Below are 14,006 nucleotides of genomic sequence, written 5' to 3' on the forward strand. Positions count from 1 at the left end.
GAATTTAAAGTGTTTGGGAAACTCCATTGAAGACAATAACGTAGTGCATATGCAATCAACATAAAGATCGATTAGACGTTATTGCATAGGCGTGTGTTCCCAGGAGAGGCCCTGATAAGCAGTGCAGGACAAACCATGCCTGTGCGGAAATCAGCGGAACTGGGAGTGTGTTGGAGTCACCCTGTCAGTATAGTTTCAGGCTGGTAAGAGCCTAGGTGTGCCTGGCTGCCATTGTACGACACCACACAGGGACAAACATCTGGGAAGTGACCTACATTAGCTGAGGCTGTTTGTGCAGCAAATCTGAGGCTGGAGGCTACAGGAACCAGACATTGTACAGGGCACCCCAGGTTGAGGGCAGGGGTGACACAGCTTGCGTCAGTAGTCTGGACTGTACCTGGACATAGTTCACAGATGTACGGATGATAAGTGCTATATTAGTGTTTAACAGGATTCTAAGTATTCTTCAGTTTATTCCCAGCCTTAGCAGTTGTGTTTTTTTGGCTCTTCGTCCACCTGTGGAGTCTCTGCCAACTGCATCTATCACACAAAGGGGAGAGATGGCTTTCTGCTCAGCAACGAGCAACAGGTAAATTCTGTTCCTGGCTGCCCCTCTCAGGCCTTTAGAACTGCCTTGGCCATGGCTGAGGTCAGTGCAAAAGGATTCTGGGGGTGCCTGGGAGGCTAAAATGTGCCCCCCAGTGCAACAGCGCTGGAACCAGGGCACCGTCTGGAGGAGCTGACACGCGAAGCTGGGAGGGTGACACAAGGGAGCAGAAGGGCTGGCAGGAGCTGACTCTCCTTTGGCCTAGTGTGCCCCTGCATCGGGGCCATTTTAGGCGCCGCATGTTATCGAAGGGGCTTCCCTGAGCCTCCCTTCCAATCCACCCCAGCCCTGTCAGGGCCATTGACCTGCAGTAGCTGTGCTCTGCTGTTGCCTACTGGGCCAGTGATGTGTCCGTGCTCTGTGGGCTCCCTCGCACGTTTCGCAGAGGCCCGGACGGTGTGGTGGACAAACCCTTCATGGGCATGTGACAGACTTGCTCTTGTGGTTTTTTGTCTTGTGCAGTTGGCAAACGGAACAGTGTTTTTTGGGCACCTGCACGGAGGACGGCTTGCCTCAGCTCTTGGCGACAGAGCTATGACTAAAACAAGAGACCCCTGAGAGTGGACAGGCCTCGAATTCACATGGTATTTCAGTGGTTGCATGAGCGAGCTGTGAGGAGGCAGGAGCTCATACGCCCCCTGTCGCGTAAGAAAGCAGGGGTGTGCTCAGAGCAGGTGCAGCCTTTGCCAGCATGACAGGGCTGCAGTGGAGGAAAAGGTTTTTGTTCACTTCCCATAGGACGGTAGCGACTGTGCAAGCATCCCAGTCATGTAACCACCAGTAATAGACGGGCATACTCCTCTGCCTGGGCCCCAGTGATGGTTTAATAAGCCGAAAATTCTTGTCGGAGGCAGTAAGACGAGTAGCACAGGAACAGGCTAGGGGGACCCCGTAGCAGCATGCGGCGCTATTTGTTAGATTCAGATGAAAAATACACAGGTATCCTGGGGAACGCTTGCCCGGTTTCCTGCCTGTTAATCCAATGACAGACACGGTTGGCACTGACGGTGTAACTGCCCTCTAGTGTGCAGGGGAGCTGGACATTCCCCCCGGGAGACACGAACTCGGAGGGCGGCTGAGTCACCTGAGCGTAGCAACCTGCAGAAAGCAAAGAGCAGGGGGGTGAGCACTGCTATTACTACCACGTTTTCGGCTGACCTCGGTTTCCAGGCAAGGTCAGATCAATCTGCTGTAGCTGTTACCTGTCAGGAAAAGCCCCAGGAGATAGAGAGGCAGAGTGGGCTGGGCCATGGTGCAGAGAGATGGGGAGAGGTCACAGGAGCTGGGTTTCTGCTGGTTTGCAGCCTGTTCCCTGTCTTTGTGAAACCCTGTGGGAGCCTTTAGAGCCCTTATGGGCAGGGTTAGGGCAGTCGCATATGCAAATGAGCCCTCCAGGGTCAAACTGGGGCAGCCCAGTATGCAAATGAGACTCAGGGGTGGAGGTCAGATATCGTTCTCTTTTCATGATCCAGACGCCTCAGTTCTCAGACCTGCTGCCCCAGGTCAGAACAAGGCTCCAGCCACTCCGGTTTCCTGGCTCCAGAAGTGGCCAGAGTAAGGAGTTCCACCCCCTTCATGAACATATGCAACGATCCCGATGGCCTTTTGCTCTGGATGTGTCCCTGGGAACAGATCAAGCCTCCCCCTGAGAGTGTGTGGCACTCAGCAGGATAAGTATGTGGGTACAGCTCTCTCAACCATTTCACAGCTACTGGTGCACCTCTGTCCCTCCTGTTCTCTGCCTGCAGCACATACCGAGGGCTGGAATACTTTGGTCTATTTTGGTGGTTGGGTTGTGTGTGTGAGTGCTGGGTGGTGATAGTGGCCTGTGTTGTACAGGAAGTCAGGCTAGATGATCTGATGGTCCATTCTGGCCCTTCTGAATCTAAGTGAGAGTGAATGACAATGACGGGATAGACAACAGAAGGCACGTTGTAGAGAAGGTTCATAGATTCCAAGGCCAGAAGGGACCATTGTGACCATTAGTCTGGTCTCCTGTAGATCTCAGGCCACAGAACTTCCCCACAGTAATTCCTAGAGCAGAGCTTTTAGTAAAACATCCCTGATGGAGACTCCACCACGAAGCTGGGTAAATTGTTCCAGTGGCTAATTACTCTCACTGTAAACATTTACACCTTTTTTCCAATCTGAATTTGTCTACCTTCTGCTTCCAGCCAATGGATCTTCTCATTCTTTTGCTAGATTGAAGCACCCATTATATATTTGTTTCCCATGTAGGTACTTATAAACTGTAATCAAGTCACCTCTTAACTGTCTCGTTTTGGTAAGCTAAATCAATTGAGCTGCTTCATTCTACCGCTATGAGGCATGTTTTCTAATCCGTTAATCATTCTCATTGCTGAACCCTCTCCAATTTATCAACAGCTTCTTGAATTGTGGGCACCAGAGCTGGACACAGGATTCCAGCAGTGACAGATACAGAGGTGAAATAACCGCTCTACTCCAATGCAAGATTTCCCTGTTTTTGCATCCCAGGATTGCATTAGCTTTTTGGCCACAGCATCACTCTAGGCTCTTATGTTCAGTTGATTATCCACCACAAATCCCAAATCTTTTTCAATCAGATCAATCAGGCACTTTGTTTACCCGCTCTCCTAATACAAGGGTAAGGGGACGTTTAATGAAACTGAAAGGGAACAAACTTAGAACTGATAAAGGGAAACACTTATTTTACACATGGTGTCATTTACCTGTGGAACTCATTGCCACAAGGTACTACTGAGGTCAAGAGCTTAGTATGATTAAAAAAAGGATGGGACATTTATATGGTAGTGAGAATGTGCACAATTACATTAGACAGCAACAAATGTAGAAGGGGTATAAACCCTCATGCTTTGAGGCCTCAGGCTTGGCTAGGAAGAAACTTCCCCTCTGGGCAAGATATTTGAGAAATTATGAGGTTTCTTGCACGTTTCTCTGAAGCATCCAGGCTAGGCTAGCATCAGAGGCAAGTTACTGAACATAGGGGGACCACTGGTCTGATCTAGTTTGGCAGTTCCTCTGTCCCTAATGTATAAAACTGTGACCCTAAGAACCCCTCAGTGCCAACTGCTGTGTTGTGAGGTTGTTGGTTTCAGGCAGCTGAGCTACAGCCGGCACAGACAAGATGGCTTCACACTAAGGGCAGGTAGTGGTGAGATGCCTCACAACCCCAGGTGCCCCTGGGGAGCATCACAGTAACCAGATAGTCTAATATTAAAACCAGCATCGTCAGTAAAAGAGCAATAACTCTGAGATGTGTCTGGACCAATGGCAGCGAAGCATCCAGCTGCAGTTTAGAAAAAATAACAATTGGGAGAGGTTAAAGAGAGTATGTTCTAAGCGTCCCAATGAACTCCACACTGCACAGGATAAAAGTCATGCAGCTAATTATTAGCATTTATTGTTTGTATTGCAAAATCTCACAAAAGCCTCAACCAGGATCCAGCCCCCATCACGCTGGGTGTTCTGCAAAACAAGTGACATGCGAGGGAGAAGCGTCACATCATCAAACGTTGCTGGATATGCCCTAAGGGCAGGACGCAGTTAGCTAGATAACACTGACAGCTGAGTCACCCTCTGTGGGTGTCCCATACACTAAACCCCTCCAATGTACAATGCTAGAGCGAAGAATGTATTACAGCAAAGTAAGGCTCCAAAAGCACTGGCAGAGATCTGAAAATCTAGCCCTGGGATTGTTAAACAGGCTCATTTTGGCCCCAAACCTGCACTCACTTAAACACAGGCAACTTTCCTCTCCTGAGCAGCCCCATGGCCGTTAATTCTGAGTTTCGTTGGTTCAATAAAAGGAGCCTTTCGGGGGGTCTGTTTTTCTCTGCTTTGGACTTGGGAATACATTGAATGGAATGCCCCGTGCTCAGCCATTGTGGTGGTGCTCAGAGATCGCTAATCACCCATTCCCTGGTACATACCAGAGAAAGCGGCTATTCCCAAAGATTGGCAGGCAGCTCCACCGAGGGCTGCAGGGCCAGGCCGACAGTGATGGAATGTTATCATTAATGTTTATTATTTACCCAGCACCAGAGCATGCAGGGCACTCGCTCTCCCTGCCCAGCCACGCTAACAATCTGTCTGAATTTCTCAGCTGCTGTGTTGGCGGTGGCTGAACTCAACTCACCGAGCTCTTCATTCTTCATTCTGGGTCCTGTGAGTCTGAGCTAAGGACTGGTGGTTCTACACCCCCCTTCCCACCCCCGGCACCATGCGCATACTGCTGGCTGATGGCCATGGTTTCATGTTGAGTGCGGCCATGGGCAGTGAAGTGCTGCCATCATCTTAGAGAAAAGCTCCGACCAAATTCTCTTTCTCAGCCCCTATGGGCTAATGGCCTTGAAGAGAGCAGGGATGAGAGACCAGGAATCTATTTGTCTTCCCATTTAAACAAAAACACTTCCTCAGAACCTCAGAGCTGAGAAAGAAGGCATCAGCAGCTGGCAAACACTTATGCTGAGTGTATATCAGAGAATCCCTTAGACTAGGGTGACCAGATGTCCCGATTTTATAGGGACAGTCCCAATATTTGGGGCTTTTCCTTATATAGGCGCCTATTACCCCCCACACTCTGTCCCAATTTTTCATATTTGTGTAAGCAGAGTCAGGATGAGCTGTACCCTGACTGGTAGCTGGATCTATGGGGAAGTGTGGAAAGGAATGGTCCGGAATGTTGAGGTCTCAAATTATTTGCATGGCGACACCAGCAAGGAAGGCGGCAAGGAGCCTGGGAATGGTTACTTTGACATTTCTGCGGTCCCCCAAATTTCTTCATTATTGGGGCTAGGATAAATAAAGTGTGCCACCTATTATGTGAATGAGGAACTACGGAGACTGCTCTATAACAGAAATGTCTCAATATAATATGAATCGCACACATTGCCTAGACAAGGGACAGGGTTCCAAAAACCAGTGAGGGAGAGAGGTTGGGGACGGTATCGTGTCCTCGGTAGTGCAGGATGCTTGTTGGGAGCAGGAGGCACAAGTTCTCCTCCTCCTCTCTCCTCTTGTGAATTGTCAGTAGTTGATTTTTTATTCCCTTAAGATTCTAGATAACAGGTTGCTGAGCCTGAACTCACTTTGGGCTAATGGTGCACTAGCACTGGGGCTACCCTACTATTGCTGTGAGATCACTAAGAGCTGAAATCAAAAAGAATCTGAAAATTACTGATCTGGAAGCACTGAGTGCTGTGCTTAACATAGCGGGGGTCTGAAGCGTATACTGCGGACAGAGCAGTGGTGGAGTGGAGCAGTTTGTGGGGATGGCTGGAGTGGACCACGGTGACAGCTTGGGGAGCGGAGCGGCTGGCAGAGCGGAGTGCTGTGGGACGTTGTGTGGAGCAGCCACAGGTGAGCGGAGCCGAGCAGTTTGCAGGGAACATTTGGAGCGCTCACGAGGCAGCTGGTGAAGCAGAGCAGTTGTGAGGGACTGCCGGAGGGCGAGTGGATGCGGCTGGTAAGGCGGAGCAGCTTTCGTATTGGAAAGGCAGAAAACAGACCACAGAGAGGCAGGGGCAGGTGGCCCTGTACAGTGTAAGGTGCCCCTTTCACCAGGGCTGTGGAGGGACCTCCCTCTACAGATAGGACTCTTGAATTCTGGGGTGGCATTGACCAGAGACTTTTGGGTTGTTGGACTTTGGAGTGATTGGACTTAAGACCCTAAGGGGAAAAGGACATTGCCAAATGTACTTGGGGGTGGTTATGGTTTGTGCTATAACTCTGTTTGTGGTGTTTCTCCAATGGGATGCCGCACTGATTCTTTCCTTTATTAAAAAGATTTTGCTACACTCAGACTCCGTGCTTGCGAGAGGGGAAGTATTGCCTCCTAGAGGCGCCCAGGAGGGTGTGGTATGTAATTGTCCCAGGTCACTGGGTGGGGGCTCGAGCCGGTTATGCATGGTGTTATTGAAACGGAACCCCTGGATACTGAACCCGGCCCTTGTTGCTGCCAACTCAGAGGGGCAGAAGGGTTACACTTGCTATCTGGTCATCCTACCTGAGACTGCTCTAACTTACACCAGGCACTGGGCAGGGTTCTGAATGAGCCCCAAATACAGGAAGTGCACAGGTAGCTTAAAGGGACTGTCTCTCTCCATCACCAGCAGCATCCTTTGTTCCTGTCCCAAGCCCAGAAGCAGAGAAAGTGAGAACCCGGCCTGCTGTATGTAGGAAAGGCAGATAACATACTCCTGAACATCAGAACTTTAGAAATCTGTCTTTTATGTCAAGCTGTACTGGCTGCCCCACATGCAGCTGGTGGGGATCTGAGCACATAGTCAGGGGCCTGTGGGCAAGAAAGGCCAGCTCAGTTAGGTAGGGTCTCTGTGCAGTGGGAGCTGCAGGTGCCCAGCACCTGGCAGGATCTGGCCCTGCATGTCTCCTAGCATTCTGTGCTCCACCAGGTGACATCCTTCAAACAGGAAGCCACCATCAGTCACAGCTGTCTGAGCATAACTGACTCGGGGGGCCTCACCTCTAGGCTAATTCAAGAGTGGAGAACACGAGCCGTTTCTTTTTTCCATTCCTTATACGGCTGCGGTTCCCTCAGCACGAGGCTGTGCAAGCAGGGGCTCATCAGAGTCCTTCGGGGGCCAGCACAGGTTTCAGTTCCACATTTCTAGTGATAGTAGACGGGATATGCGACCAAGCAGTAATAATCAGCGTAGTCCTCAGCCTGGACCCCGGCGATGGTCAGAACGCAGGCGTTGCTGGCGAGGTCTTTGGACGCAGAGAAGCGGTCCGGAATTCCGGAGGGCTTGTCCTTGTCCACCTCCGAGTTGTAATACAGCAGGTACCTTGGAGGGCTGCCAGGTCTCTGCTGGTACCAGGCGACCCCAAAATCCCGGATGTTGTAACCAGGATTCAAGACACAAGAGAGTTTCACCGTTTGTCCCAGTAACACTAAAATGGAGGCCGGCTGAGTCAGCACAGGTTGCGCCCTGGAAGCTGAATGAAACAAGGGTGCAGTTACTGATGGAATGTGCTGATCCCACCCTCAGTGGCTCAATTGTGACATTATACCCTCTGGCATCGCCTCCGCACCAGCTACAGGTTAACCTCTCGCGGGCCACACCTCCAGCAGCCCCTGTCTGATAATGCCTGCCTGCTCCGCCCGTCCCTGTCTGCAGCGCAGCGATAGCTCAGCACAGGAGCCTTGCCCTTTGGTCTCTCCCTCTGCAGAACTCCCTGATCACCTCCGCCTCCCACAAGAACGTACCTGGCACCAAAACCCCTGGGAGAAGGAGGAGAGGCAGGAAGCACAGCACCATGGTGAAGGCCTTGGAGGAAGCCAGAGGAAAAGGAATCAGCAGCTGCTGTGCAGCTGGGCCCCTGGCTTTGTGCAAACGTGCAGCAGCTTTAGAGCCCTGGGGTGCCAGGCAAGCCAGGTGGTCTATGCAAATGAGCCCTGGGGCTCAGGGACTCCATCAGCTGATCAGGTGACTCTCTGCTGCTCTCTGTACTGTTCAGCCACAAGGCCAACACTATGAGGATGAAGCTTCAGTCACCACAGGGAAGAATGGATTCAGGGCTGACACCGCAGCTGTATTTTAGGCTATGGCATTTGTTGCGGAATCCAGCCTCCTCCTCTTGTCTGTCCCTCTCCCCTGCAGGTGCCATGAGTATGACACATGGAGCTGGGTTCCATTCCAGCTCTAGCCACAGACCTCCTGAGTGCCCTTAGGTAGCTCATGTCCTCTCTCTGGGTCTCCGTTTCCCCATTTATAAAGCAGGGATAATAAAACCCATCTCCCCCCCAAGAGCTGGGAGGCTGAACTCATCCATATTTGAGAAATGCTCAGATGGAAAGTGCTACTGGAAGAGAATCTAAGACCGGGCTCCTTTCTGGGCAGAGCAAGCCGCTTTCCTTCGGAGAACTGGAGATCCATCCAGAGCCGGGCCCTGCGCTAGGTGTCAAAGTGCAGGACCCTTTCTCCAGGCTGCTGTCTAGTCACAAACACTAACCACAGAAGGAAACTGGGACTGTTCCTGAGACTAAATTACCATGACAAGAGCTACTGCTGCTCTGCCATGGAAGACAGGAACAATCAGCCCCTCCTTCTGCCTGGATGCCAGCGCTGAAGCAGCCCTGCTGCAAGTGTGTGTGGAACCAGAGGATCAGTCTAAGAACCTGGTCTCTGTGCTATGGCTGCTGTTGTAATAATAGCAGCACATAAATATACCTAAGGGCACACCCAGGCCTCCATTGAATCCCTCTGGCTGTGCTGGAGACAGTGACATGGAGAATGTATGCGGGATCTGGAACTGGGACTTGCAGAGTAAGGAACTGGTTAGAAATTACTTGGCTTGCAAATCTTTTAAACGGAGGCCTCAGCAGACAGCATGTCTGCCAGCCACGGATCTGGATGTAGAGGGGAAGAAGGTTTGATAGAGGGCCTGGCTTGGCCGGACCAAACAAGCTTAGCTGGGGATGAATAGCCCCTGGAGTACGGGAGAAGATTCCGATGGACATTCATGGGGAAGAACAGAGGGAGGAGGGATTTTCACAGGTCTGGATGTTCCAATAAGCACCACATTTAAAATTGAATCATCCAGCATTTGGGGGTCACTTGTCACTACTGTCAAGGAGATGCTGGTTTATGTGACACATGCCGCTTTGTTTGGCACAGTCAGCAGTCCCCTCAGGAAACCCCAAGGCTGAAATAGCAGCAGGTGTGGTAGGTCAGGATTGGAGTGCGTTGGTGCAGCTGTGTGGAGGACGTGTGCGCAGGATCTGCCCATGTGAGGGGCACGTGGAAATGGGCAATGGGCAATAATGCCGAGGGTCAGTGAAGAGCAGAAATGGGTCCTGGCTGGAAGAAAGGCTCAGCTCCATTTGCTGATATGATTGAATCAGATCCCACCCTTGACCTCAAACGAACGGCAGTGGGAGATCACAGTGCTGGGACACCTGCGGAGGGTGTCATTGGGGAAGGGAATGGAGGGATTTCCAAGCCTGCAACAGTGATTCGGAGAAAGAAAAGAGAGAGCAAAATATACTGGATGGTGAAACAAGATGAGACGAGGAGAGATGCCATTGCTGGTCATGGCTGAGGGGCTGAGCACTGTCCTTCACGGCGTGTGCTATGAAGCATCTAAGGGGTTCCCACACCGGTTTTCTGTGTGACTATAGCACTGTGCACTTTGCAGGTATCATCCCAAATTGAACAATAATAATCAGCCCCATCCTCAGGCTGCATCAGTTAAATGTTTAAATACCCTTCATCGAGTCTGTGATCTTTGGAACCCTAGAATCTCTCCGGAACCCTCTCTTCTCTCTTCAAACCACTTTTTGCTCAGAACTCTAGAATGATACTGGGGGCACTGCCAGCTTTTTGCTGGTACCAGTCGACACAATAATCCTTGAACTTGGCCCCACTCATGGCACATTTCAGAGTGACTGATTCCTCAGATGCGATAGACACAGAGGGCTCCTGAGTCAGGACAGGCTGGGTCTGTACATCTGCAGGAAGCAAAGACAGTGTTATTGAGGCTGCTGTTGGGCAAGCAATGCTGTCAACTGGGCTTGCAATAGTCATCTAACCAAAGGGTTTTCCAATTTACTCTACCAGCCCCATAATCTGGTGTAGACCCGAGTGGCATAACTTTACTAAAACTCCATAGAGATGGGAGGCAGAGCTGGCTCTGCCCACAGGGAGACGCTGAGAAAGAAAACTCTTCTTTGCTTTCATGGGTTTTCTCTGCAAGCTTATAGTAAAGTCCTGGCAGCACTAAGTTAGCAAGATTCAAAGAAATATACCAAGAACTTACGCGCTAAAGAAAGCACCAGGAGTCCCAGTACCACAGGAATCTGGGATAGCATGACTGTCCTCCACCAAAGGATTCGAATGAACGAGAGCACTGCAAAGTCCTTCTGTGCGTCTTTGGCTCTGCTACGGACCATATGAGCTTTGCTGGGACATTTAAAACAGCCCCACAGCAGGAGAGGGCCATGCAAATCTGCCACTCCCTTGGGAGAATTTAGGTGGGGAATTGGTTTTCACCACAGCACCAGAATTGGACCTGAAACCCTCCCATGCAAACAGAGGGGCCTGAAGGGATCAGCTGGAGTGGAAGCCCAGGAGCCACAACCGGTGTCAATGAGCCCGCTCAGGAAGCTGCAATGCCCCAGGCAGTGTTGATACACCTGGTCTGGATGCACTGTATTGTATTGTGCACACTGAGTGCCACAAGGGATTAGTACGGCCAGGAGCTCAGCAGGATTCAGGGGTTAGACATGTATAAAAGAACATGAGCGATAACTTGTTGTCTATGGACTCTGCCTTGACGTGAATACACCTATAACCAGAGACTGTAGAGCATGGTCTCATGCCCTGCGCCCATCCCCTGGCCCCTGCACTACACTGCCAGGCCAGGCCAGGCCAGGCTGATGGTCCACCTAGTCTGGTGCCTTGTCTTTAGCCGGGGCCAGGACCAGACGCTGAAGAGGAAGCCGTAAAACCCCCATAACGGGTAATTATGCAGCAATCCAGACAGCTGGGTTTGAATTAGATTTGAAATGCTCAGCATGTGTGTTCGCACCTAGCCCTGTGCAAGGGGGCTCTGGTCCTGACTGGGGCCTCTGGCACTAATGCAATTCATCCTCCTCCTCTCCCATCTCTGAATGCAGCAGCGACCCACGGACACAAGGGCAAGCAGCATGAAATGAGGTGTTGGAATGTGCTGCCCTCTGGTGGGGTCTGGGTGCTATAGCACTGCCTGTGTGCAAGCCTTGCTAGGTGAGTGTCCAGCTTATAATTACGGTGCTCTCCTGGTAACAGGAAATGAGCCATCCCCGTAGGGACACACTCGGCCCATGGGCCACATGTGACCATTCCGCCTCCGCTGGCTTCCCTCACGCCAGTGGGCTGGATGAGATTTTGCAGATTTAAGGCCAAGCAGCCACACAGTCAAATACAAACTGGGCTAACCCACCTGGATAACTCCTTTAACACCCTGAGGGGCAGGCAGTGTTAATTACACTCCTTCCCCTGGTCCTAGCTGCTCCGCACCCAGGGAATCTGGGAGAGACGGTGCCTCCTCTTTCCAGAACTCCCTGGTGCACAGGGTGCGATGCAATCTGCACCCTCCCTTAGCAGGTGTAGCCTGCTCCCCGCAGCAGGCCTCCCGGCTCTGCAGGCAGGTGCTGGCAGGAGTTTGGGGGTGAATGCAGGGAGCAGTCCCTGTGCTCCCCTGAGCCCATGGACTAATATTGACCTGCCCTTTGCCGGGGGTGGCCATGCCCTCCCCAGTTACCCACACAAAAGCAAGGCACAGTCTGACCTGGAACATTCCACCTGAAGGGAACCTCCAACCCCCACAGAACATCCAACCCCCAGGTAGGCCTACAGCCCTCAAGTCGCATCCAGCCTGCACAAAGCATGCAGCCCACAGGGACCAGTCAAGCCACATACAGCATTTGACCCAGCTAGAGTCCGACCCAGGCTTAGCATCTGAAACACACAAAGGTTCAAACCCACCAGGACCCTCCAACCCAGACCAACTACCTGATGCCCCCTGGGCCAGTCTGGCTTCCCGCTTCCTGCACCCCAGCTGCCTCTGACCTACTGAGAGTGTTCGGTGGTGTTAAGATGAGTTCCTGTCTGCATCCTGTAGAACTTGCCCGTACCGGTATTGCCCTGGCCTCTTCTTTTGTCATTCAGTGTTGAACGCATTCTACAACAATATGCATTACCTCACCTTTTGGGGGCGGAAAGGCCGGACTTATGTGGCACCTGCTACCCTACTTGGTGTAACTTTTTTCTTGTGCGCAATCAGAAACAGAACACACACAGGTTTGGGCTCCGTCCCCTATGACACTGTCGTGATGTCATAGTAAGTACTTTAGGCCGCCTGCCATGTGCAGGCAGGGAGAGGAGAAAGAAAACGAATCCTGTGTTCCTGTGTACTCCCGGTAACGGGCCTGATCACCTCGAGCCCTCTCTCAGCTCACGTGTTCGAACAGAGTTTCTACGTTTGCCGGTCGTTATGCGTTGGTTTGTATTTGTAGTATTATTGTTATTACTAAATGCTGCATCTTGTTTATAATATTGTTGTATAGTTTTTATGCATTGTGTTTTTAAGTTTTATTAACCCTATTAGCTATACATACGCTGCTCCCTTACCCCTTGTAACTATCCCCAATAAAACTTTAAATTGATTATTTTAGTTGCGTGTGTCTGAGTTTTGCATCATAGACCCAAATCAACTTCCTGCATCCCTTACCTATATAGTCTATTGCCACGTGCAGCCTGGTAAATAACAGGCCTGCATTTCCTTTCGCCCCTGCGAATACTTGGCAATCTACAGGTGGATGCAGCTTCCCAGTCCAGACCCAAAGCGTGCTCTGTGTGAGGGTCTGAATGTTCCCTGTTCATGGGAGGTCTCCACTACACACAGCTTGGAGCTGTAATGCAGACGGCAGGGAAGAGGGATAACCGGATACAGCCAGGACAACAGGACCAGCCTCAGCCACCTGACCCTTGTGTGATGCCCAGGGGTGGCCTCTCAAAGTACATAGGGAAACCAACATACAAAGATTTGCTCAGAGCCAATTTTACAGCAGGTGGTAGAGAACATACAGAGCTTAACCCAAGGCCCATTAAAGCCAGCGGAGAGATTCCCATTGACCTCAGTGGGCTTTGGGTTAGCCCAGGCAGGATAGAAATAGGTAATGACAGGGGTGGGGGTTCTTAAAACATCCTAATCATGTCTGAGAACTGTACACTCATAACCTGGGAAAATGCAAACTGTTACTCCTCTGCCCTTCTGTGACTCTCTCTTTTCAGACTTAGACATAAGCTTTGGTGTGGGAATAAACAGTAAGCGACCACCAGGTTTGTGTGTGAGAGAGAGAGATCTGCCTTCCCACGCAAACCTGGTGTGAATGTCCGCTCCACACAGACCTGGTACAATCTCCCTGTGCATTGCTCTGGTGCAATGTGAAAGCAGAAGAGGTTCCTGTTGCCTGAGCATCTGAGTGAGAAACCAAGACTCTCTTTTGTGTGTGTGGCTTCCCACTTCATTCTGCAGGGGAAGCAAAGGGGGTGGAGGTGTCAGCACATCTCCCCCAGCAACAGCTCCTGCGCCTCACCACCAGAGCAAGAGGTCTCTGCAGTACCTGCCTCCACCTTGCATGGTTTCCTACTTCCTACAGCCCTGAGCTATTCACAACTTGGAGGGAGCAATGCTGTCACAGCATCTGGGGCCTACCACAAGAGATCATAGTGCTGTGCAAAGGTGTGATTCCATATCGCTCAGTACCAGCTCTTCTTGAGCGGTCACTGCATCGCTGCAGAATTTCACTTTTATTTAAACTTACAGCCCCTGTGGGTGGAAAGAAAATGTCTAAACAGGACCCGCTGCAGCACTGTCCTGAGTCTGCAGATAG

The 14,006-nt window shown here is 51.1% G+C and overlaps 1 gene segment (V, D, J or C); it reads right to left on the reverse strand.

Moving 5' to 3' along the window:
- Positions 1 to 7,235: 7,235 nt before the first annotated feature.
- LOC116824312 (pre-B lymphocyte protein 3-like) lies at positions 7,236 to 7,887 on the reverse strand. The segment is given in 2 exon segments: positions 7,236 to 7,564; positions 7,836 to 7,887. Coding segments are annotated over 2 exon segments (381 nt in total).
- Positions 7,888 to 14,006: the final 6,119 nt, after the last annotated feature.

Source organism: Chelonoidis abingdonii, chromosome 22, assembly GCF_003597395.2.
Source record: "Chelonoidis abingdonii isolate Lonesome George chromosome 22, CheloAbing_2.0, whole genome shotgun sequence".
NCBI lineage: Eukaryota > Metazoa > Chordata > Testudines > Testudinidae > Chelonoidis > Chelonoidis abingdonii.